Source organism: Chamaea fasciata, unplaced genomic scaffold, assembly GCF_029207755.1.
Source record: "Chamaea fasciata isolate MVZ Bird 193981 ecotype frontalis unplaced genomic scaffold, bChaFas1.0.hap1 SCAF_13, whole genome shotgun sequence".
Lineage (NCBI taxonomy): Eukaryota > Metazoa > Chordata > Aves > Passeriformes > Sylviidae > Chamaea > Chamaea fasciata.
In genome coordinates, this window is record NW_027094098.1 from 2,662,754 (window position 1) to 2,687,392 (window position 24,639).

The 24,639-nt window shown below is 46.3% G+C and overlaps 1 protein-coding gene across 6 annotated transcripts in view; it reads left to right on the top strand.

Moving 5' to 3' along the window:
- Positions 1-24,639, top strand: part of WNK2 (WNK lysine deficient protein kinase 2) — an 89,195-nt gene that overhangs the window by 53,266 nt on the left and 11,290 nt on the right. For 2 of the 6 annotated variants that reach the window (XM_066195714.1, XM_066195716.1), the window contains exons 12-26: positions 3,403-3,452; positions 4,093-4,258; positions 4,339-4,455; positions 4,605-4,772; positions 4,978-5,023; positions 5,200-5,316; positions 5,733-6,715; positions 8,276-8,327; positions 8,750-8,805; positions 8,879-9,507; positions 10,002-10,216; positions 12,122-12,310; positions 13,209-13,307; positions 18,668-18,712; positions 20,205-20,458. In XM_066195714.1, the coding sequence (XP_066051811.1) occupies positions 3,403-3,452; positions 4,093-4,258; positions 4,339-4,455; positions 4,605-4,772; positions 4,978-5,023; positions 5,200-5,316; positions 5,733-6,715; positions 8,276-8,327; positions 8,750-8,805; positions 8,879-9,507; positions 10,002-10,216; positions 12,122-12,310; positions 13,209-13,307; positions 18,668-18,712; positions 20,205-20,458 (3,186 nt within the window). Of the gene's footprint in view, positions 1-3,402; positions 3,453-4,092; positions 4,259-4,338; positions 4,456-4,604; positions 4,773-4,977; positions 5,024-5,199; positions 5,317-5,732; positions 6,716-8,275; positions 8,328-8,749; positions 8,806-8,878; positions 9,508-10,001; positions 10,217-12,121; positions 12,311-13,208; positions 13,308-18,667; positions 18,713-20,204; positions 20,459-24,639 lie in introns of those variants that run through there. The other 4 variants (XM_066195719.1, XM_066195720.1, XM_066195715.1 and 1 more) reach the window with 4 other exon arrangements.

The window sequence follows — 24,639 nt, forward strand, 5'->3', positions numbered from 1 at the left end:
GAATGAGATGAGCTTTGAGGTTCCATCCATCACAAACCATTCAGGAATTCTGTGATTTTTCATTTCGTAGCAAAATCTGGCTTTGTCCCTGCTAATAAACTGGTAACTGAGCGATGCACGTTGTCATAATTGTACTGAGGGAGTTCTTAGCTTTTACTTGGTTATTTCAGAGGAAGTTTAATCTCTGTGGTTGTTACTGAGAGCACCCAAACCCAGAGCCCTCCACAGTTTGAGTCCTTTCTTCACGAGTGCCGGTGCCTTTGCTCCCTTGCCCCGCCATCCCTGGCGCAGAGGAGTGTGCTAACAGCTCTCGTTGTGTTGCAGCCCTTGCCTGGACACTCTCAGTTTGCTCTGGAAGCTGCAGCCCAGGTGCCCGTGCTGCCGGTGCAGCCCTCCATGGTCATGTCACCGCCGTTGCCGCCGCAGCCCGAGCTGGTGCCGCCCTGCGTCGCTCCCGAAGCCGTGCCCCAGGCCCATGGCAGCCTTGCCCCGCCCGGCCCCATAGAGCCTGGCCTGCCTCTCCAGCCCTCTGCTCTGCTGCAGCTCCAGCCTGACCTTTCGCAGCCGCTGGGCCAGCAGCTCCCAGCTCCCTGCTCGGCTGTGGCGGCCGGCGCAGAGACATCTCAAGAGGTAGAGCCCTTCCTCTGCAGTAACTCCCCAGCTTCAGCCTTAATCTCCTCAGTCGCTGCTGTGTGAAACGGTGGGCTTGTTGCACAAGGGAGCTTGTCCCCTCGGTGTGTCGAGCCGCTGCTCCTCCATGCCGGCAGCTCTGGGTCAGCAGATAATTGACTATTCCAAATGAAACCTTATCTTGCAGCTCAGGAAATGTTTCACTGAATTCATGAGGCAGGGGGACCAAGTGTCTCCTTGTCTGTAGCTGAGCACAAGCACGAGGATAGAAATCAAAAAATTCTCACTGTGAGTTAGAAGATGTTAGAAGATGTTAGTAGAGTTTCACCCATGTTTTGTCCAGTCTTGTTTTAAATGTTTCAAGCACTTGTTCAACCAACCGTCATTTGCCTTAAGAAACTGCTCCACAATCTGAGTCTTTGTGCTGTGAAAGCCCTTCATGCTCTTCAGCTTGAGCCCTATTCCCATTTCATTTAGCATTGTATCCCCTGTATTGCCTGATGTCTGCTGTAGCCCTGGGATTTTTGTTTCTTCAGATACTGATAGGCATTCCCAATTGTCTATGGTCATAGAAGCAGGACGCTTTTTATTGTTTTCCTTATAGAACTGTCAGCTCCTCCTGTCTGCTATTTCGACTTTTCTTTCCACTCCCATAATTGTTTAATCTTCAGTCTTGACAGAACATCACAGAACATTTCCTTCTCTCCAGCTCCCTGTTAACAAAGTAAAACAAAACCTTTGGCATTTCTACCTGATTTCAGAAAATAAGTCTGATTTGTTCTCCGCTCCTGGCTGGAAATGTCCCTCTGTGATTCTGCATTCAGACTCATTCCTCTTGAGTCTCTGTTCTGAGTTACCTTTCCTCCCAAAGTACGTATTTCACCTTTTCAAAATTAGTCTCTTGGTTTTGCCCATGTTTCCGTGGCTTGTCACATGCCTTGACTTCAGTGCAGCCTGAAATTCCATTGGAGGCACAACCCAGTGCTGCCTCCAGAAGATGCTCCAGAAGGGCTGTGCTGACACTAAAAACGGATTCTAGTTCCCCATTTTTCCTGTCCATCGGTGGCAGTTTAATTCTTACATCAGTGTTCCTGCTGTGATGTAGGACATTCCTGTGAATGTCTGTGTCCTGTTGGTTAGGTGCAGCAGGGATGGTAGAGCCTGTCTACAGTGCTTCACCTGCAAACTGCCCAGAGAAGCTGGGCTGGGTCAGGCATATCCATCACTCAAGGAATTCCTTCTCCAGCTGTCTTTTTCTGAATGCACAGCTCATGGCAGGGTCAGTGCTGGTGCCTTCAGTGCAGGGTCCATTCCATTAGAGATTCTGGAAATATGAGCCAACCTCATTGTAGCGCACTGTGATATGGGGGATACAAGTTCTCCTGAGAAACTCATGGCCACTGAGGCACACGTCTGTCCTTCACATCCCACATCCCTCAGAACATTTAACCACTGGGTTTGCTAATTTCATTCTCACGTGCATCTCTAAGTTAACCCCCTTCTCTCATTCACTTTAAGAAGTGAAGCAATCCACATCCTCTCCATGCAGGTTTTCTGACGTACATTGCTAAAGTTTCCTTGGTTGTAAGAGAAGTTCCATACCTGTCTGTATAATCAAAACACTGCATTTTGTTGCTACTCTGCCATGACATTTTTATCTCTTCTGTTGTGTTCAGGCACGTGACAGCACTTGCATCCAAACCAACCTGAGCCAGTCAGGCAAAAGAGGTTTTGTGAGGCACTTGGTTAAGTGCGTTACCAGAATGTCGATACATTATGTCTGTGTTCTCACTGCTCATTGATGTTGCAGTTTTATTGAAACTGCATTTAAGCTTGGCATGGCTTATGTGTGGTGTTACAGCCAAGGAGTGGGGCTGGCTGGTTAAGTGCAGAGAACCAGTGGGGCTGGCCAGTTCCCCACTGAGCTTTTAACCCCAGCCCACCACTGCTTGAGTGCTCAGTGTAATGATGGAGTTGAGGAGCTTGTTTCTAGCTGTGTCTATAGAAGGATTTTATAGACGTGTGTTTATAAATATATATAAAATTATATATATTTATGGGTGTATCTGGTGTGAGTGTATATACACAGTTATATACATGCACAGGTGTGTGTCTGTGTGCATACATGGTGAGTTTGTTACAGCAGGGCCTGCAGCATCTTTACAAATTCTGTGAAAACGGGTCTACTTGATGTGGAAATGATGCTGTGATGTCTGTCCCAGAGCTGCAGCCAGTGAAGAGGGAAGCTTTTAGGGGAAATTTGTGTAGAGGACAAGAGGACATGATGTGAGGGTGGTGTTCTAGAATGATGAATTTTCATCTTTTGTTTGTAAGTTCCTCAGAAATTTTCCCCCTAAGCCAAACACAATGAAAATACTGAGCATATTTTAGGAAACTGTATAAAGAAAGCAACGAAGCAAATTAGCAGATACATTCAAAATAAAAGACAGTGGGTGCTGATGTGGAATTGTGCCTCAATCAGATTTTGCCATGGTGGTGAGAACTGTTTTATTCCTGTCACCATCTCGCTTGCTGTGGGCAGAGGAAGAGAACTGGCAGGTTAGTGCCTCTGTCTGAAAAAGTGGTTGGTGCCTTGGACAGAAGTGATGTTGGAAGGGTAAAATAGGACATTTATATTATTTTCAGGCCCCAAGAGATGGTTAAACACAATGGTTTTAGAGTCACTAGTGCCAACAGCAAACCCTTTCTTAAAGGTGTTTTTCATCTGCTAACATAATGTGTTTGCTTAAATGACTTTTTCTTGCATTTTAGGAGCAGGCAATACAGGACAAACTCCAAGCTCTGTCCCAGAGTTGTGAAAGGTATTGTTATCACCTCTTTGGTGTAAGATATGCTTGCTTTTTGGAGGCTGCTTTTTTCTGACCTGACCAGAAGGAGATGAACTGAGAGCATGTCTAGGGAGAAACTGACAGTGTTCTGTGTGCAGTGTGCCCATTTTGGCACCTGCAGCTCTTTTGATCCCTTACTTTGGGTGCAGCATCCTAGCCTTGTTGTACGTATAGCTGTGTGGAACTTTTCCTCCCTCTGCAGCAAACCTAACCTGTTTGCCCTTCTGCTGGGAGGGCAGAAAGGCAGGGGCTGAGAAAACTTCACCTTAGAAAAGCAGGAGCTTGTGCAGTTCAGAGAGGGACTGTCAGGACCCCTGAAGTGGAGGGATTAGGGGATGTAGGAATATATTCAGAGGGATGGGACTTTTGCTGTGTTACTGCCAGAAACATTAATAGATCATTTCTTGGTAGGTGATGTAGCCAGAGTATGTAGCCTGGTGTGGAGTAGTGCCCTTCACTCACTGAGTATCTTCCAGTTGACTCAGTTTGGTCCAAAAAAAGTGCAAATGTGCCTTTTTTGCAGCCTCTGTTATGTAGCTTACACGTGATGCATGACTCCATTGTGTATGACTCTGGCTTTATTTTGGGGTTGTTCTTCCTTTCTCATGTGAAGCTACATGAGTCCAGATGTTGCTTCTGGTAAAGAGATGAGTGACAGCTTGGAAGGAGCAACAGGAAGTGGAAAGCAAGAAGGAAAGTCTTCGAAGAAGCATAAGAAATCCACGCGTGCTCGTTCGCGCCAGGAGAAGTCCAACAGACCCAAACTGACCATACTAAATGCAAGTTCAACCTGATGGAGGGTAACTCTGGGGTTCCTTTGGCTTTGCCAAGAATAAGGGTTGTTAATCTCTGCGTGCAGGTGTGTAACACAGGGGATAAGATGGTGGAGTGCCAGCTTGAAACCCATAACCACAAAATGGTGACGTTCAAGTTTGACTTGGATGGTGATGCGCCGGAGGAAATTGCTACTTACATGGTGAGATGTGACTGCCCAGGGGCTCTCAGTGCTCCCAGTTCCTTCAGGCAGCTCCTCGTGTGTGCTTGTTGCCTGAGATGTCTGGCATGAGAATGAGGCACTGATAAAAAAATGTCCGTTTTCCCCTTTATTTTGATGTGGCCTTCTAGGTGGAGAATGAATTCATCTTGCAAAGTGAAAAAGAGACTTTTATTGAGCAAATGAAGGATATCATTGATAAAGCAGAAGATATGCTCAGTGAGGATACAGAAGGAGAGCGAAGTTCTGACCAGGGAACGAGTCCCCAACAAGATGCTGATAGGCTGGAAATGAGCGAGGTGAGAAATGCTAAATAAAGATGGTTAGTTTGACTCCTTTTTCTTAACAGCCAGATACTTAAATTATTTTTACCTCTTGTGTTGAAAATAAAAAGCTTTCTTAACTAGAAAAATAATGCTGTTGCTTTGTTAAGCCTTACAGTATGAGTGGGATGATGCTCCTCTTGCACTGATCCAGCTATTTCTTCTGTTGTTTCTTTAACAGGAGAAGCGTCAGTCTCAAATGAAGACACCTGTGTATCAGCAAAATGGTAGGAGTGCCTTTGAATTTCTAGTGGAGGGTTTCCCTGCTCACAGCAGGGAGTTGGAACTAGAGGGCCTTTAAGGTCTCTTCCAACCCAAACGCTCCTGTGAAATTGAGACAAAGTCATGATCTGGAGAAAATGGAAATTCTTGTGTTTACTTGTTCTTTTCTTTTCATCCCTAGTGTTGCATACTGGAAAAAGGTGGTTTATTATATGTCCAGTGGTGGAAAACCCTGCTACGGATGCCCCTGAGTTTTCTCCCCCGGTGCCTCCCAGTGCCCAGCAGACGGAAGCGCCAGGTATCTCCAAACTTCATAGAAAATATCATTTCCAGAGCTGCTGTGTTGTCTCTTCTGCCCTCACTCAGCTGTGATGGTTTCACTTGATTTAGTCAGAGGAAGAAAACAATGAATTTTGTTAAGCTGTGCATTTAGTGTGTTCCTAGTGTTGAACCAGATTGGGAATCTTTATCTGAGTTTCAGTAAAGTGTAATTATTTTAGCTATTTGTTATGCTATGGGGTAGCTGAAATTCTCATCACTATAGTGTCTTTTCAGTGAAATATTTTTTTGCATAATCTGAAAATTCTCGTTTGATGTGCATAGCAGCTATGTGTTGGTGGGAATCTCTGGTGGGTTGTCCCTGCAGCTGACTGGGGGGCTCGGCAGTGATTTTCTTTCCTTTAAAGGTTCACCTTTTGTTTGTGTTCTCTCTAGACCCGGAGCAGTCGGAGGAGCAGGCGGTGAGCTCTGCAGTGACAGAGACGCCCGGGGTCGGGGCTGGCCAGCAGCTTCCCCTGCACACAGGGGTCAGTGACAGCCCCCTTGGAGCCACCCCGTCCTTGGCACCGGCTCTGGCTGCGGCAGCTCCTGCCAGCGTAGCAAGCCAGCCAGAGTTCCCAGCCTCGGCCCCGCCGGCACCTGCCCCGAGCATCGCGGCGCCTGCTGCGGCCGGCGGGGCTCAGCCGGAGCACCCCTGCGACCCCCGAGCCGTGGGGCTGGAGGAGCCCCCGGACGCGGTGGCCCCGCAGCCGCGGGCGGAGGAGCCGGCGTGCCTGCCTGACGTGGAGATGGCCTGCTGCAGCGTGGAGCCGCCCGCCGCCGTGCCCGCCGCCCCGGGGCTGCTGCCCACGCTGCTGGAGCACGGCGCGGCGCTGGAACAGGCCGCGCTGCCGGAGCAAGGCGCGGTGCTGGAGCGGCAGCCGGCACCGCAGGGGCCGCACCCGCCCGTGGGCGGCCAGCCCGGCGCGGGGCCCGTGGGCGGCCAGCCTTTCCCCGTGGCCGCCGGCCCCGACGCCCTGGGGCTGGCAGGGTCGCAGCTGCAGAGCCCCACGCAGGTGCCGCTGGCCGCGTCCCAGCCGCTGCCGATGGCGCAGGGCGGCGCGGGGCTGGCCGGCGCCGGGGTCAGCCTGCTGCAGCAGCAGAACCCTCCCGGCACTGCCGAGTCCGACGGCGAGGGCCCCCCCAGGGTGGACTTCGTGGACAACACGATCAAAAGCCTGGATGAGAAGCTGCGCAATTTGCTGTACCAGGAATACGTTCCAACTTCTTCGGCGTCGGCAGGGACGCCGGACACCTCTGTGCCCCCCGAGCAGGGTGACGGTGAATTCACCCTGTCGCCTTTTCCCGAAGAGCGGGCTCCTGCCCCGGTGCTGGATGGGAGAGAGCCGGGCTGCAGCATCCCGGACACGGGCCAGGAGGTGAGAGCTGCTGCCGAGCCGCTGCTGCCCTCGGACACCTTGCCCTGCCCACCGCTGGTCGGTGCCCCAGGGCTGCCCCAGGGAGAGCTCAGGACACACTCTCCTGCGTGTAGGACGCTTGTAGATCTGTTGCTTCCTTGAACATTTCATATCACGTCCAGGGTGTGTTGCCTTTGCCTGCTGACTGCTTTCCAGTGTGAAAGCTTGCTTAATTTTTTATTGTCAGATGCATCCCAACTCATTTTTCAGAAATGCTTGTTAGTGAAAGCCAGACTTTCTTTGGATTTAGAAGTGCTATAATACTTTAATTCATCTCCTTTTGTCCTGTCCAAAGCAGGCAGAAATGTGTCAATTTCATTGTAGTTTAAGAATGTAAAACACATGAGTGGTATAGTTATTCTAGTTCTAATGAAGCTTCAATTTTAAGGATAAATGAATGGCAGTGGTTGTGATTACTGCCTTCCAAGCCAGCCTGGAAAAAGCAAACACCTCAAGTGCCTTTGCCTTGTCCACATGCTGTAGCCAAAGGCAGACATTCCATTGGCGGGATTTTCTTCTGTTTCCTGTAATAGTTTCTTTTGTCTTCTCCTGAGCTTGGTAGAGCAAGACTGCCATGGAAGCCTCTAAGGAAAGAGGTAGCAGATGGCCTGGGGCAGTGGTTACTCTGTCTCAGCTGAGTCCCCATGTTATTATTTTTCAGATAAAGTTCCAAGTTTATAAAATCATCAGATTTGCAGCACATTAGGCTAGATCAGTGTCTATTCCAGGCTGTAGCACGGATTACCCAGAACAGCTGTGGCTGCTCCATTCCTGGCAGTGTCCAAGGCCGGGTTGGATGGGGCTTGGAGCACCCTGGGGTTAATGGAAGGTGTCCCTGCATGTGGCAGGGGGTGGAATAGGATGACCTTTGAAGTTCTTTTTAACCCAAAACCATTCTATGATTCTATATCTTACCTCAAATGCAGAATTTCTGAAGATAACTCCCTTTCCACTTGCAAGGCTGAGCCTGTTCTGTGTAGCATCAGCTGGAGGGACTCTGTCAACTGCTCGAGAGGTGCTGTGTGGTACAGGAAAGCAGCTGTACTCTTTAGAGCATGTTGTTTTCTAATGATAAATGACTTTCTACAGCAAACAAAATTCTCTCTCTGTGAAAGGTGCTACATCTCTCCAGTAATTGGAATTTGTCCTATTAAAATCTGTGCCGAAAAGGAAAGAGACATAGAACTTCTGAAGACAGACATAGAGATGAGGGTTATACAGTCTGGCTGTAAAAGCAAACCAGAACAAAGCCCCAAGCGTGTGTGTATATAATATACTGGGTTTCAGTAGCTTGGGCTGCAGATCCAACTGCCATGCTGCCACTGCTTTATTTCTCCCAAGGAAGGAGAAAAAAAGTGAGGCAGTTGGAGGGAGGACTGGAAGGCCACCTCCACAGGCCCTGTGAAATAGTTCAGTATTCCCTGGTAGTGCCAGGGCAGCAGGGGGAGGTGAGGGAAGGAGAACACATTCTGCTTTGTGAGTGAGACTGAAATTGTGTTTCTTTTTTCCTTTTCCTGGAAGTTGGACAAGCCAGAAGTCACTGGTGTGAGTGCTCAGCTGTCAGAGGCAAGAGGTGGGTCAGCAGGCAGAACAGGTAATGCTTCTCCAGCCATCCCTGCTGGGTGTCACTGGGTGTCCGTGCTCTGCAGCCCTGTGTGTCTCTGAGGCACCAAGAACACCAGAATAATTCAGGCCCAATGTACTATGAAGGTTTCATTCTTCTTCTGGTTTTTTCCTTAAAATTTTTTAACCTACTAATGAAATTCTACGCACCTATTATTATTTGAATTCCCCAAATCACTAGATCTGCCTACCTGCAGATATTTTATATTGCCATTGCTATTGCCTCCTGCATTTTCAATCCTGTATTGCAAAGATTGGGGTTTTAAATTATTCCTCAGTGGGACACTTCGTTTTATCACAATAAAAACATTGGCTTTTATTACATTAAAGCATTCCAGACATAAATGTATTTTTTCCCCAACTTTAAAACAGGTCCAGCCGCAAGCGTCGCTTCAGCTCCAGCTGCTCCAGCAAAAGGCCTCCTTCAGGTAACCAGGACTAGGAGCGGTTTTCTGATAGGTTGTTACAGTTCCTTTCCTTAAGCTCTCTTATTTTCCCCAGGCTGCAGCTCCGTCACCAGGCACAGCTCCACAGGTGGAGTCTCTGCAGAGGAGCGAGGAGGTCGAGCGGACGGCCGTGCCCGCGGGGAGCGTGATGCGGCGGGCGGCAGCAGACGGGGCCGCCCCGGCCGAGGCTCCCGGCACGCCGGCCAAGACCATCGGCAGGTTTTCAGTCATCAGCACCCAGGACGAGTTAACCCTGGCGGCGCCGCAGTGCCTGAGGTTCTCGGCGCCCCCGGACGTGTACCTGGACGCGGAGCTGCCCGGCAGCCCGGAGGTGCCGGCCGCCGTGCGCAGGGTGCAGACCGCCTCCTCCGTGGACGTGCTGTGCGACCAGGCCTCCAGCGACTCTGCCGACGAGTCCTTCCCGCGGCCGCCCGGGCCTGCTGCACAGCTCTCCCCGCCCAGCAGCAGCACGGCCACGGACCTGATTAAAAAAGCAGCTGCTTTTCTGCAGAGGTCTGGCAAAGGGGGCTCCCCCGGCCCGGAGTCGCCCAACGGGCAAGGCGCGAAGATTCCTACCATCAACATCACGTCCTTCCACTCGCAGTCGTCCTACATGAGCAGCGACAATGACTCAGAGTTTGAAGATGCTGATATGAAGAAAGAGTTGCAGAACCTGAGAGAAAAGTATGTTGGGTTGCAAGTGATGCGAGGGAAGCTTGTGTTACCGTACCTTGGCAGCAGCTCAGCTTAGGATGAGCAGAGCTGTGAGGACTAAACTGGTTCTGGGCAAATTAGGCCTTGCCAGGGCCTTCCCCCCCCCATGCATCCTGCTGTGCATGCCTTGTCTGCCAGTTCCAGTTAGAAAAATAACTTCTGGAATCCCAGAATGTTTTGGGTTGGAAAGGACCTTAAAGATCCTCTCATTCCAACCCTTGCCATGGGCGGGGACGCCTTCTATCATTTGAGGTTGCTCCAAGCCCTGTCCAATGTGGCCCTGGACACTTCCAGGGATGGGGAGTCACCACAGATAGATTGTTGTACCTTTGTGTACTTGGGGATGAGCAGCTGATTTTTTTATATCCATCAACTGTTTTGTTTCTTCTTCGACAATTAATTACGCTGTCAGGATGTGGTGCTTTATCAAATACATTGCTAGCAGAGTCCTTTCATTGTTTTAGGCATATGAAAGAGATTGCTGAGCTGCAGACGCAGCAGAAGAACGAGATAGAGGCACTGTATATTCGGCTGGGGAAACCCCTTCCTCCCAACCTGGGCTTCCTGCACTCTGCCCCGCCCAGCGGCCGGCGCCGAAGAACCAGCAAAAACAAATTAAAAGCTGGAAAACTCTTAAACCCTCTGGTCCAGCAGCTCAGGAGTGGAACATCAAGCACAAGTAGGTACACTGGGCACTCCCCTTTGCCCGTTGCTTGTGGCTCTGCTGTGTGCCTGCTGGAAAGGATGGAATTTTTGTTGGTTTTGAGCTGTCCTGCTTTTGGACAGGCTTGTCCCAGCTCCTCGTACCTGCCTGCTCTGCATCGGCTGCAGTGCTTGGCAGAGGAATAATATTCCACTTTAATTTGGAAAACTGCCTGGTTACATCTCCTCCATTTTCCACATGCAATTTACTGATGTTTGTATTCACTTCTTAGGTGCTGTTGTGCTCTATTGATTAGGTGCTGTGTCTTGTTGTTGTTTACTTTTTCCTCCATGATGTCATATATATAAGATGGGATTGCATTTGCTTCCCCGAAGGATGGGAGGTAAAAGCAGTTACAAAACCCTGGTGAATGCTTTGACCATCTGAAGGAGTGTGAGATTTTCACACAGCGATACAGTCTTGAGTTTTTATCTCTTGGAAAAGTACAAAAATATAATTTACCTGGAAAAGATTGATACACCCCAGTACCTTTTTCTTCAGCAAAATGTAGAATAGAATATGCATAATTTTTCCTCAGCTTAGTTCATGCTCTTATTTGGGGGAGCAGCAGCATTTCCAGCCTTCACCCTTTATTTCAAACCTGGTGGCTCTTGTTTTCAATATTACTGCATCACAGGGCCCCTTTGAATTTTGTTGCATCAATCTTTATAGGCAGGGTGTTGAGGAGGATTTTGCTTTTAGCTAAAGATTTCAGCTGAGTTGGGAAAAACAAATATATTCAGAGGCAGTAAATTCTGTGGCCCATTTTGAGACTGAGTGTTCTTGCCCACGGACACTGAAGTGGTGTTTGGTACTGTCTTTACTTCTACATCTATCTAGATATTTATATATTGATACTTATCTGTAGATACCTAGATAAATATCTCTGTCTGTACTTTTGTCTACACAAATATCTTAGGTAAAGAGGCTTAAAAACCAAAATACCTTTGCAATTGTGTTACACGAATTTATCAGCAGAAGCATCTAATAGTGACAATGACAATTATGCTCAAATAGCTATAAATGAAAAGTTCCTTGTGTCTTTGCTGCAACTTCTTACTCTCCATTTGCTTAATTTCACCTTTGGTGTGGGAGAGCAAACCTTGTGTCCTGCTTCGTCATTCTGTGCGTTCATCCTCCTGCTCAGCACCCCAGCAGCTCTCTCTTTATTCTAGCAGCACTCCTTCTGAGGCTCCTGAAAACACAGAGGAGAAACTGTAGAAATCAAACCTTGGAGAAATAGGATCAGCGATAGGAGGTGTGGATTATTTTCTAGTGCAGGCTGTCCCCAGGTCTGTGTTCCATCCAGAGCATCAGGATGGTGACCGGCTGTTCCTCTCAGGGTCGAGATATGGATTATTTTTGGGCAGGGTGTGGTGATGTATTCCCTACACCTCCAGCAGGTGCTTCCAAACAGGGAAAGAGTTTCAGTTTACCTTTAAACATTTTAGGAAGTTAGCTGGAAAGTTCTGTGGGTTTCTCGTTATAATTGGCTCGGAGCCAGCACAGAAGTGTGGATTGGACTCTGGGAATGTAACTCAATGTCTGTTGTTCATCTCATTGGGCCAAGGGCCAAAAATCCTACCTAGGCTGTTAAGTACTAAAGAGAGAGAACAAAGAAACTCCGCGCTTTTCGAGGTGTTGTAGCAAGTGGGAGACTTGTCTCTGTACTGTACTTGGCTTTGCTCTTGTTTTTTTTGTGTTGTTTTCCTTCTTTATTAAAACCGTTTTGATTTTTCAAGACACGCTTCATCATGCCATCTCGCTAATTAGTATTAGCCACGTTTCTGCCCGGCTGGCCCTCAGCAACGTGGGCATAACCCATAGCAGGAGTTTTTTTATCGGGAGCTTTCCCAGCTTTTGCCGTGTTTGCCGTTGCAGGTAACGTGTCAGACTGCAGGGACTCGTTGCCCAAGGAGAGCAGCAGGTGGCCGGCGGGCTCCCCCGAGGCGGCGCCGGGCCGGGCGGTGCAGACGCAGCAGCCCTGCTCCGTCAAGGCCTCGCTGTCCTCCGACCTCTGCTCCGGCCTGGGCCCCGACGCGCCCGACGCCAGCGCCGCCTCCGCACAAGGTGATTGCTCCTGCCGCCCGCCCCCTGTCCCTGCCAGCTGAAATTAGCTCCCTGCCCTGAGCCCTTAGGAGCCATAGAGGAACGTGAGCCTTGGACAATCCAAATTACTGGCTTACCTTTAAAAAGAGCATTGCGGTGTTGTCGGAAAGGCAGAATTGAAGTATCTGACCGAGTGTTACCGACACTCAGGAAAGCATGCCCAAGGCGTCCCTAATGCTTGGGAAATAAAATACCTTTCAGTTTTGCTAGCAGTGGCTTTGTCCTAATACTTTCTCTGGAGTCTGCCTTACAGAATCCTGAGAAAAAAGCAAACAGAAAACAAAAAAGATACAGAAGGCTAGGAGAGTGTTTGCTTTGTTTCATTTCTTGGCCCCTTGATTCTGGTAGACCCCGAGTTCCTCATTATAAACTACCAAACTGTCTTGGGCATGAGAGAAAATTAAAATGAAATTAACAGAAAACCAAACCCAAGGGGACCAAGTTATGTTTCCTTTCTATGAGGGGCTCACTTTGTGCCTAATTTTGGAGTCCCAGCCACAGGACTGTAGACTGGCTGTGCCCCCCAGGCCCCAGCTCTGAGATCTCTGTGTATTGCCCCTGTCGTAGGCTTTGACTGATCTTGTTGTCATGCATATGGGAAGTTCCAATGATGATTAAAATACCTTCCTCTCATTGCACATCCTGCCAAACTAATCTACAAAATATCTATCTGTCCTCTTCTGCTGTTATTGCATCTTTTGTGTATGGTCAGTGAACTTGCTCCTCTTTGGCAAAGTTAAGGGGGAGATGTGGAGGTTTAACTAACAAAGCTGATTTGACTGATGGTTTAGGACATCTGATCACAGCTACTTGTACTTTATAAGTGTCTTTGTTTTCTTCCCTTTATATTCATTTACAGGCTGGACGGTTTTCCACCAAACGTCTGAGAGAGTGACCTATAAATCTAGTAGCAAACCTCGTACCAGATTCCTCAGTGGACCTGTGTCTTTGTCCATCTGTTTGTATTTGTTCTTTTGTATTTTATCACAGTCCATCTTTCTTTTACCCCCTTTTTCCAATTCCATGGTTTATATCTCTAATATGTTTGGCAGGATGCCCCTTTTTCTGAACCATCTTTTCTTTCTTTTTCTCTTTCTTTTAAGTAATCATCATGAACACACCTTATTTATATTAATTTTTCGTATGAAAGCTTTTTTTGCACTGCTTTTGGCTCGTGCCTGGGCACCAAAAGCATGTGTGGAAGATCTCATCATTTATTATATATAGCCTGATGGTAAATTTTACCCTGGACTTATCAAAGCTTTTGTATTTTATGTGATTTCTGTTGAAGTAATTTTATTTGCAATGTGGCAAATATACATGTCTGCTGTCCCGGTTCCAGCGACAACAAAACGAAATCCATCCTTCTGTAGACGAATGGTCTCTTTCACACATGTTTGGACTCTGAAGACATGCATGTAGCAAGCTGATACAATTCTAGAAGGTCACTGGAGGGTATAACTTCCATACAAGGGCTGTATTAACTCGATATACAGTACTGTTTATATCCACTCTATTTTCTTTAATTTTTTTCCCCGCTCTTTGCATGTGGAAATGCTGAGACAACAGTGCTCCAGCTAGTTCTTTCCAAATCTCTGTCCCAGGTGGGCTTTTCCCCATGCAATCACTTTAATTTGTTTAAGTGAGCCATTTTTTATGAACTCATAAGCAGCAGGAGGATCTGGTTACTCTAAGGGAGAGTCCCATCAACTTTTTGTGTAAGCTGATCTGGCTGAAGCACTTGACTCAGTTTATTTTCTTATGACCTTATGTGACCTCAGAGATGAAGTCAATTAGCAGTTCATCAAAGCATAAATAAGTAAAAAGCAATATCAGATATTCAGATGATACTTGGAAATGGATTGCTAGGATCCAGGAGTTTTGTCTCAAATAACTGTGCACCTTCGATTTGTACCCTATTTGTCTGACTTCTAAAGTAATTGGCAATTCCACCAAACAATATCATGCTATTTAATGAAAAAAATTAAGATTTTTTTTACCCAATTGTAGATGCTGCTTTTTAGGCAAACGGATTTTGCTTGTACAATAAAGATATGTTGTGCTGAACAGGTACTATAGGCCACTTACATATAACCTTAGAAGGGCTGATAACGTTCTTGAGCAAGTGTTTGGCTAAATAACTGGGGGTTTACAGTAGTGTCACATCTCCCCTTGGAATTCTGCACTGCTCATTACTACCCAAGTGGGTCAGGTCAAAGGCACAAGATCACTCCAATACATTCCTCCTAATTTTATGAATAAACAGTATTTTTAAAAATAATCTCGATTTCTTTTTTTGTTTGAGCTCCCTGAAAGCCCAAACACTCAGGTGGCTGATGCTTACAGAATTAATTATCATGTAAGCTTTTAATGACTGGTGAAGTCATGAGACAATTCTGCATTTAGGGATTTTTTTCTGTGAACCTGAGGGGAATTCTCAGCTCCCAAATGTTCCTGTTTGGTGTTATAGTGGCCACAGTAATTTCTTCTTCTGCACATATAATTCCCAGAAGTTCTTCCATTAATCTTCCATGGAATTACTATTCAGTAAGATGCAAAAAGTCTGGGAGATGGCAATTAAAAACCAGTGTATTAAAAATGCTTTGGGTGCATGGATGTTGTGAATGAAACCAAGGGGTATATGTAAATCCTTTGAGTCGTGAAGTTTCCGGATGCTTGAATAACTCAGCATGACTAATTGCTTTCTGTTCTCAGCCCGTGTGCCCTCTGGGGTTCTGGGGCAGGTTTATCCTCCCCTGTGCCTGGGTCACACCAGGAGATGGGCACGGGTCAGGCACTGAACGTGGCACTGCAGTCCCGGGGGAGCCCCTCCCCTGGGGAGCTGAGCTGTGGGCAGGTTTGGTGGGGCAGGAGGCTGTTCCAGCTCGTTTTCCTGCAGCCCAGCAGGTGGGATGTGTGTGAGAGAAGGGCTGGGCTCTGTGCATTCCTGACCTACCCGGGGTGGCTGGGGCTGGCACAGCGGCGTGCAGGACGGATAGCAGGATGTTCTGCGGAGCTGGGGTCCAGAGCAGCCTCAGGAAAAACAGTCCTTGAGGAAGGCCAGGTTAGATGGAGCTTGGAGCAGCCTGGTCTGGTGGAACAGGGTCGGAACAAGATGGGCTTTTAAGGTGCCTTCCGACATAAACCATCCCTTGATTCTGTTATTTGAAGGTGATGATGCTGGCAATACCAGCTGGCTTGTGTTCCTTCCCCTCTGGAAGGGACACAGCAGGCAGGCAAAGCCAAGCATTTGGATTAGGTGCCAAGCATGTTTGCATCCATGCCCCATCCCTGGAATGTCCAAGGCCAGGTTGGACAGGGCTTGGAGCACCCTGGGACAGTGGAATGTGTTCCCTGCCCATGGCAGGGCATGGAACTGGATGGGCTTTAAAGTCCCTTCAGCCCAAACCATTGCAGGTAGGATTCCATCCTCTGTGCAGTTGCACAGGGCTGGGACGTGGCTGTCCAGTGCCAGCAGCTCGGTGGCACCTCCAGACAGTTCAGAGTCCTGGGTGTATTCCATAAGTCAGTATTTTTTTTTCTTTAAGAGCTGTTGGGAAACATTGTGCTGCCTTTTCAGAAATGCTCTGACTCTGTATGTTTGGTTCAGGAAAACCAGCCCTTAGGCAAGGTGGGATATGCCAGCAGGAGACCTGCTGCACTGGCAGAAAAGTTGGCAACAACTTTAAAAATAAATGTTCCGATTGATTAAAGACAGTATCACAAGGATCTTGCTCTGGTTATGAGGTCCATCGCACTTGAACACTTCCACAGTGTTCTCCAGGACTCTTTGATCTGCTGCCCATGTCTGATATTGACTTCACCTTTGTATGTTTCATGAAATAAAATATTTTTGATGGGCTTCGGCATAATTTTATCCCGAGTTCCTTTCCTGGGTTAAATGGCAAGGGTGCCCTAGGGAAGAGTTTCCACTGATCGTGAGTGGAATTTTCAAAGCTCCATTTGGCTTAGGCTTGGAATCTTGTGTAATGCAATTTTTGCCAGGTCTGTAGCAATTCATATACTGTATGTGCATATGCAATTATGGAAATGGTCTAGCAGTTTATTGCCATTTCCATTTCTTGTAGCTTTCCAGCTTTTTGGCAGCTGTTAGTGCAAATATGGGACAGTGAATTTTTTCTGCTCTGTAAGATATCATAGCTATTTAATTCCTCAGAATAAGAGATCTGGAATTGGAGGTAAAATGCTCTGCTGAACTTTCGCAGTCTTACATTAAATCTTAATTATGATTCATCTCCTTAACTTTACAGTTCTTAAACACGTTAATTTTAGCGGTAATACAATTAATCTGGTGAATTAGATCTACAAAGTGAATTTTTAATTGAATTTGAGTTCATAACCAGCCGTGGCTGATGACTGTCAGTCCCTGCTTGAGGCAGTCTCACAGCTTCGGGAATGTTTCCCATCTCCCAGGCCCTACACTGGAGTGGTGCTGCTGGAAGGAGCAGCTCTCTTCTCAGTGCCTGACTCTGCTGTGATGGTTTCCTCAGGGCTGACACCCCTCACCTGGGTGTTCTGTGAGTGTGTCCAGTATCCGCTCTCTGTCGCTTCCCAGGGTCAGGTTTGGCACCTGGTGCTGGGAAACCTGGATGTGCAAGAATCCGAGGGGTTGGTGATTAAGGTGTTTTTACACGCATTTGAGCACGTACTGCAGTCAGCTGCCTGCTTTTATTTCTCACAGGCAGGTGCTTTCCATTTGCATTCATATTGTGCTAAGAAGTGCCTGCAGCTGCAGGAAATAGCAGGAAATAGCCTTCTAGGATTGCTGCCGTGGCCACTGCCATTGTGGGGACTTGTTTCCATTGTGTGAATTGGTAGCTAACTTTGGGACAGGCCAGGTAAGGTATGTCTGAGGGAAAAGAGGGCCAAAGATGTAAGAATACAAGACAGATGGTTGAGTTGTGAGTGTGACTGTTTGCTATTTGGGCTTTGAGATGAGAACTGAACTTGGTCATGCTTGTATTGTTGTAGTCATGTCCTTCTGATTTTCCCAGGGTAGAAACCTCTATGAACTGTATGAAATAATAAGAAATACTTTCAAAGCAGTCCTCTGTTCCCCATGCCACCCATATCTAAGTCCATGCATCTCTTCTCCCTTACTTCCTCCCTTTCTCATTTCTTTGCTTTCTCTTCCTCAGTCTCTGACTGAAATGGCTTCCTTCTCCTCTGAAGACTCATTCAGGGCCTGTGTTAGCCTGGACCTGCAACCTCTGAGTTTAAAGCTGCATTTCTGGCACAGTAACAAAACGTTACACCACTGTTTACTTTAGAGAAAAAGCACATCCATCCTCTATCTTACTTTTTTGGCCCAGTCTGATTTTGCTTATGGTTTCAAGTGCTTCTTCCCCATGGACTCTCCATAGCCCATGTCAGACACTCATCTCCCCCCATCCCATAACAGTATTCTTCTTATCAAGTCCAAAATACCTTTCAGGAAATTTGGCACCCAAACAGCAATGGTGCCGATGTCTGGCAAGATCTGACAGTCGAGTCGGGGTCTCGGCACACTTCTGGCACTCTGCTATCAATCAACAGGCTGTAAAATCATGATGAAGGATAGAATGAGACAATAATGAAAAAAATCCACCTAGATTAGTTAAATTATAACCTGGCTACCCTAATGGATTATTTTTTCTGCACTTGGACACGGCATAAGGGAAACTCATTCACAGTTCCGTTCAATTGAAGTTCAGAGTCTCACATTTAGACACAAATCCTACAAATAAACTATTTGGAAACAATTGGCCTCAGACCTGCAGAACAATGTATCTTTTTGGACTTGTAAAACAAGATTTTTAGGGTTGTTTCATGGTTTGTCTTTGCAGCCAGACTAGTTTGACTTGTTCCTGAAAGCATTTTTGGCCTCCAATCACAAACTAAATTGACATCATTTCCTGCATTAATAGGAAACAAATCAAAACCTTCTATTAGGGGAATCCAAGGCAATTTGGGGAAAAAAAAAAAAAAAAAGAAAAGAAAAAAAATCAATTAAAAAAAAATTAAACAAACCAACCAAAAAAAAAGAAAAAAACCAAACAAATGCATCTTTAAGTCACGAGCCCTTGCTTTTGGCATGCTGTGGTACTTTCCAAAGCTTTTGAATGGCTGCACATTAAGGAAGGTTTGAGCTGTCCAGTTATTTAGGCTTCCTTTACTCACCTGAACTGCTGACTTTGTCTGTCCTTTCTTGCATAATAACTACTTTCTGATTGCTTAAAAGTACAGAAGCTTGTCCGTCCGATTTGTTGTGTTTAGTCTTACCTAATTCTGTGTGTCTTGTATTGTTTTACCTTGTAGGGTCCACCTTGAAACGACTATGTCTAGGCAAAGATCACAGTAGTAGTAACTATCCCATTTTTGTTTCTCAGTATTTCCTTCATGGCATGGGATGTTCTTTGCTTTTTTTTATTATTATTATTTTTACTAAAAGCTAGTTGTTTAATAACTAGAGCTGATGCACTTACATGAGACTAGAGTGTATAAATTGTGATACTTTGAGAGTAATGCATGTGCTGTGGTGTCTTGGGAACCTCGCATGCTGCAAGGGAGTCGTGGTGTTGTGTGTGTGAGACCGTGCACGCATGCGGCCAGGAAACTGGGTCCAGTGTCTGTCTCTGAAATACACACCTTTATATGACTGCAGTTCTCTGCTGGAGGAATTGATAGCTTAAAACCATCCCAGCCCCCTTGAGCTGCATGAAAGATTAAACACCAATTGAAGAGCTTTCCTCTCAAAATCCTTACTTTTCTCACTTTTACCCCAAGTAAAGGAAAAGGAATTGAGCAGTATTCACTTAGAAGTGACATTGCAGGTTGAATGCATGATCATTTAAAGGTTATTAATGTATTTTATATAACTGTAGGACTAATTAGTGTACTCTGTTTCATTGGCTGGTAACTGATCAACAGAGAAAATACTCAATGTTCATGTTTGCTTATATAATAATTTTACTACAGTTCTGTGAACTTTTTGCTTGGAGAGATGGTCTTTATTTCCAATCTTCAGCTATCTCAAGTATGTTAGCTGAGAAGTTACTTTACATTTTCTGCCTAGGTCAGATTCAGGCTCCTTCAGTTGCAGTCCCCTGCTGAGCTTGCTGTGTCAGACTTGTAGTCACTAAGCAGAAAAAGGGCAGAATTTTTTTTTTTTTAACTAGTTCTTCTAGAAAGAAATGAACATACAAAATTAAACTTCTGTCAATACTCTTCCTGACTGCCTTTATCTATACCAAAAGTTCTCTATCTTTGTCTCAAACAAGCGCTACATTCCCTCTCCTCTCTCTCCTATACTTTCATGATCCTGATGGGGATTTTTTCCCCCAAAATACTCAAATAGCCCTGTGAATGGTCCTGGCATCATCGAGAGAGGTTGTGGGCTCCCAGAGCCTTTGAGGTGCAGGGGCCAGCCCTGCCTGTAATCTCTATGACAATGACATTTTCCCAGGAGGACAGTAAACTTATGCAAGTAAAATTAATGGTAAATTCATTTTATAAATGCTTGCAGTGTTAGCACTGCATCCCACCTCCTTCCTCCTCATGGTAGTCTCTGAGGAGATATTTTGTGGGGTGTCAGCTTTATGGGACTGCATTCCTGCCTTCACTCCCTGTCCCTAATTTCACCCAGGACAAGTTAGTGGCCCAGGTAACATGATGTGATAGAAAATGCAAACCCATTGGACTCGGACCATTTCTTTAAGCAAAGGTGTTCTGCAGCCAGGAGGGGGAGGGTTAGAAATCCAGGTGGCCACCACTGGAGTGGCAGTAGGTGAGAAGGGATTGTGAGCTGCAGGGGCGAGGCAGAGGCACCATCTCAGCTCTCTGTGTGGTTTTCCAGGATCCTCGACCAACAGCCTGGTGACGTGTCCTGAGCCCCTCCCCCAGTCGCCGCTGCAGGTTCAGGCCAACAACAGCAACAACAAGAAAGGGACGTTCACGGATGACCTGCACAAGCTGGTGGACCAGTGGACGAGCAAAACTGTTGGAGCTCCACAGACAAAACCTTCTTTAAACCAACTGAAGCAGAACCAAAAAAGGCAAGACATGGAGCCAAAGGCTAACCCCATGCAAATGCAGAATGAGACATGTGGAGTAAGTGGCCCTCCTTGAAGGACATACCTTTTGCTATGTGTCTGACAGCCTTTGCAGAACTCAGATGTGGAGGAGGACATAGATTAAAATTACTCCAGATAAATGCTTTCTATAAATGTCCAGCTCTTTTCATTCAGTACTAAATCAATTCTTTTTAAAATTGTCCTTTGGAATAATCTTAAGGGATATATGGGTAGCAATATACATAAAAAATATATATATTTTTAAATTCCAAACTGCTTATTAACAGTGATACACAGCAATACTCTTATCGTTATCGTCTGCTGCTCAATTTCAGTTTCAACTATTACTAAAGGTTTTTTTCTGATGTTTAATATTAACCTTCCTCAGTGCAGGGGCTGGTGGCTCTGCGGTCAGGAGCCATTGTTTGAGTGGAACTGGAATGAGTTCTGTGCTGGGAGAGGGGACAGCTGGGGCTGTGCTGACCCTTGCTTGTTGGACAGTGCCATTCTCAGAAATGCTGTCAAAGTATCCTACAACAAATAGGGGATTGGGAAGCCCCCACTGGTCCCCTGCTGTTCCAAGCAGCAGGACAAAGCTGTGTCAGGTACATCGTGTCTGCATTCAGTGCTGCTGAGGGCTGGTTCAGAGGCAGCACAGCGAGGAAAGACCACACATCCAGAATCCCAGTTCACCATTCTGGCCCACCCTGGTGTGGGTTTCCAAACCTCCTCCTTTCTCACAGGTGGAGATTCTTTGACTAGTTATTTTTGCTGGGTTCATTTTCTCGGAAGACTACAAATTGAGCCAAAATAGAGGAAAAGAACAGTAAGGAGCTGTTTTGTAATCCCCTAAAAGCAAGAGAACAAGACATGGATAGCAAACCACTGCCTTTTGGGGATGTAGAAGGAAAAAATCCTGTAGCAGTAGTGGCTCTTTAGCTGTTGGTGAGGTGAAATGTACCAAAGCAGGAGCCTCACCAGTGCATCTGCTTTGGTACCTGCTGGTTCCTGAGTGAGTAAATAATCCTTTTGTCAGTAATGCTTTAACCAGCTCAGGAGTAAGCAATGTCTACTTAAGACCTTAACAGTTTTCAGAAAATAAGTCAAAGTTAGTGCTAGTAAACCCCAACTGAAGATTTCCATAAAGTGGTGGAGAGGGCACAGATTTTGTTAAGTTGCTTCTTACTTTCTTTTGATGTGCTTTTTACAGCATTTTGGTGTCTCTTCCCTGAGACCACTGCAGAAGTTTGAAGTATTTGATGTGGATGTTTTGCCTACCTGTATCTCTGGAGAAACAAGTGGTTATTGTACTTATTTAAATCACCTGTTAGCATCAATTTAGGGTTGATTTTACCTCCTGCAGTCTTGGTGTCTGTCTGAAAGCCTGTGGAGAAGGCAGGACTGTGAGAGCAGCAGCAATGTCCCTGTCTCAGTACCCTGGATCTTAGAGGGTTTGTCTTTCTCAACCATGGCAGTTATTCCAGGGAAATCAGCAGAGCTGACTGAAGTGTTTTGGAGGTGATGTAGCAAGAGCACGGAGAGGTTGGGATTCCCTGCTCTTCATTTCACTTCATTCCTTGTTGTGGGGAGGAGTGGCATCAGCTGGGGCCCCGGGGTGGTTTTGGGCATGAGGTCCTCCTGAGGACCGTGCTGGCTGCAAGGGCAGATGGCAAACACTGCTGGGCTCGTTCCTGTTGAGTGTTTTGGCTGTGAAGTTGGCACAGGACACTGCAGGTGGCAGGTATGATACAGAGGAGTTGGACAAGGGTTGGTTTGAGAGTTCAGTGTCGTTCTGCTGTTTGTACCCTCTGAAACTGACCCCAAAGGGGAAATGGGAGTTGAGGGAGAAGAGGGCTGCATGGTGTTGGGAGAGAAATGGCCAGAGGAGGAGAAAGGGAACAGCATGAGAGGACTCCAGTGTGGATAGCTGGACAAGTGACCTGTGTGTCAGTGTTGGAAGGATGAGCTCCGTGGGGAGATGTTACACCTGTGCTGAATCACAACTGAGTCAACTGGAAAGAGAAAAAGAATTTGGGAAATCACATAAAGGATGGAAAAAATACCTTTCCAAGAGAGAGAATCTGAGGCTCAGGCTGTACCTCTTCAGTTCATCTGGTAACACTGTCCTTTGTTGCCTCCTTTGATCAAAAATGCCTTTGCAAGAAAAGAATAAGGAGCACTAAGCAGATTTCCAGCCCATCAGAGAAGGTTATAATAAGGTTTTATGTTGGAAATAAAGGCTGGATAAGTAGGAAACAAGGTGATTCTTACACCTTTTCTGGGTTTTTGGGGGGAGTTTTTTTGGTTTTTTTAACTGGAATAAACTAGTACAGAGCTGTTAGGGTGGGCTGTCACATGTGGGCTTAGTTTTGGGAAAAGTTGTTGTTTTTGGGAAAAGTGGTCCCTTGTGATGGTCAGAAATGAGGGGCTGGGGGTGGCAGGATTTGTACCTTCACTTCTGCATCTGCTGGGGGTTTTGTAAAGAGAAATGCCTCCCTAAAGGGTTTCATACAGGAGTAGGAGTGAAGGGAGTTGTCCCACAATGAAAAAGATATTGAACAGTTAAAAAATAGATAAAATATTAACTATACATTTAAATAGAAAAATATGTTTTTCACTTAAAAATTTTCTCTTACTGTTTGCCCACTGTTCTGAATATGCAGGGAAGTTGTGTGGCTGACTGGAAATCTTCTCTTTCCCCCTGAACAGAGGACTCACTTCCCTGAGTTATCTCTTTTTCACTCAAGACTCCTTCTACCACCAGCAGCAAATTGTTTGCTGTGAATGGAATATATTATTTTTTAACTAAGTGAAAGCTACTCTTTAAGGCTGGAAATAGAAGAGAAACTGGTAGTTTGTTTAACAAGCGTGGTTTTCTTTTCATCCTCTGCCATCAGAAGTGTAGACAGCAATAACGTAATTGGAGTGCAAAGGAAAACTTTGTGTTCTGCTTTGTTTCTATAGAAATGACCAGTCCATTTGCCTGCAAGTCCTGGTTGATCGTATTAGAAATCTGGGGGGGGACCTTTCAAGGGGGGAGGAACCCTCATCCAATTGTGTCACAGGAGCATTGAAGTGTTCCTTTTCAAATGGTTTTATGAAGCGTGGAAATGCAGGTAGATTCTCATCAGCGGTGGTTTGAAATGCAGTATGAAATATTAGAAAGAAGTGAGGTCAAACCACCTGAGTGATTTCTCTCTGTGATCTTTGTGACGATATGATGAAATAATCATTTTTACAGGTAATTTTGGTTAGCATTAATCAAGGAATAAGCTTAGGAATGTGAGCTGCCTTCTGTGCGAAGAACACTGGATATTTTGTGTACTTGGAGACACTATTTGGAGATGCCTGAGGATGAAGGGCTTGCCAAAAATGTTTTCTATTCACCCTGCTGTGTGTATCTCCATGGGTTTTACAGAAAAAAACATTACCCCCCAAAAGCTGAAACGTGTTCCCAGTGCACAGTGAGGTGGTTTCTGAGAACACACAGGTCTGTGTCACTGGGGGGCGTGTGCTGGGGCTTGGACACCCTCAGCAACACCTGAACCTCTGCTGGCATTTCCTGCCTCTTGGGCTTGGGTGTGCTGCTGGGAGCAACTGGGCTGGGCACGGCCATGATGCCAAAACCAAGCCAGAGCCCCTTCACTGTGTCTTCCCTCTCTGTTGGATTGGGAAAACAGTAAAAAATGAATCTCTATTTGAAACTATTCAACACTGCCTTGGTCTAAACGGCAGAATAGTTTTCCAGGGGATTGGAAAAGCACACACACATCTAGTCAGGAGTGCCTGAAAGCTTTGGGGTTTTGGCAAACTGGGCAGAAGTGATAAAAGGGATGCATTAGCATCCTTACCCCTGCCTGTGTTGGCAGCCAGCTCTGACTCTGCCCTGCGGCTCAGTTTTGTTTCAGTGGTAGCTGGTCCATACAGAAGGAGCACTGATGCTAATGGGATAGCCAGCCAAAGAAAAATCATCGAAATCCCGTCTTTTCAAATGGGTTCTGATAGTTATGATTCGCTTTCACAGCAGAACTGCCTGGTTCCCTCTGCTCTGATATAAACCCAGAAGTATTTCTGATGTTGGTAAGTCACACCCAAAACTTGGCTGTGTAGTTTGACAGTACTGGAGCTGTGAGTGTCACTGGGGTGGCACTTCGCAGTTTGCCTGGTAGAGCATGGGAAAAATTAAAACAAGTCCAAAAAATAGATTTGGGGTATTTG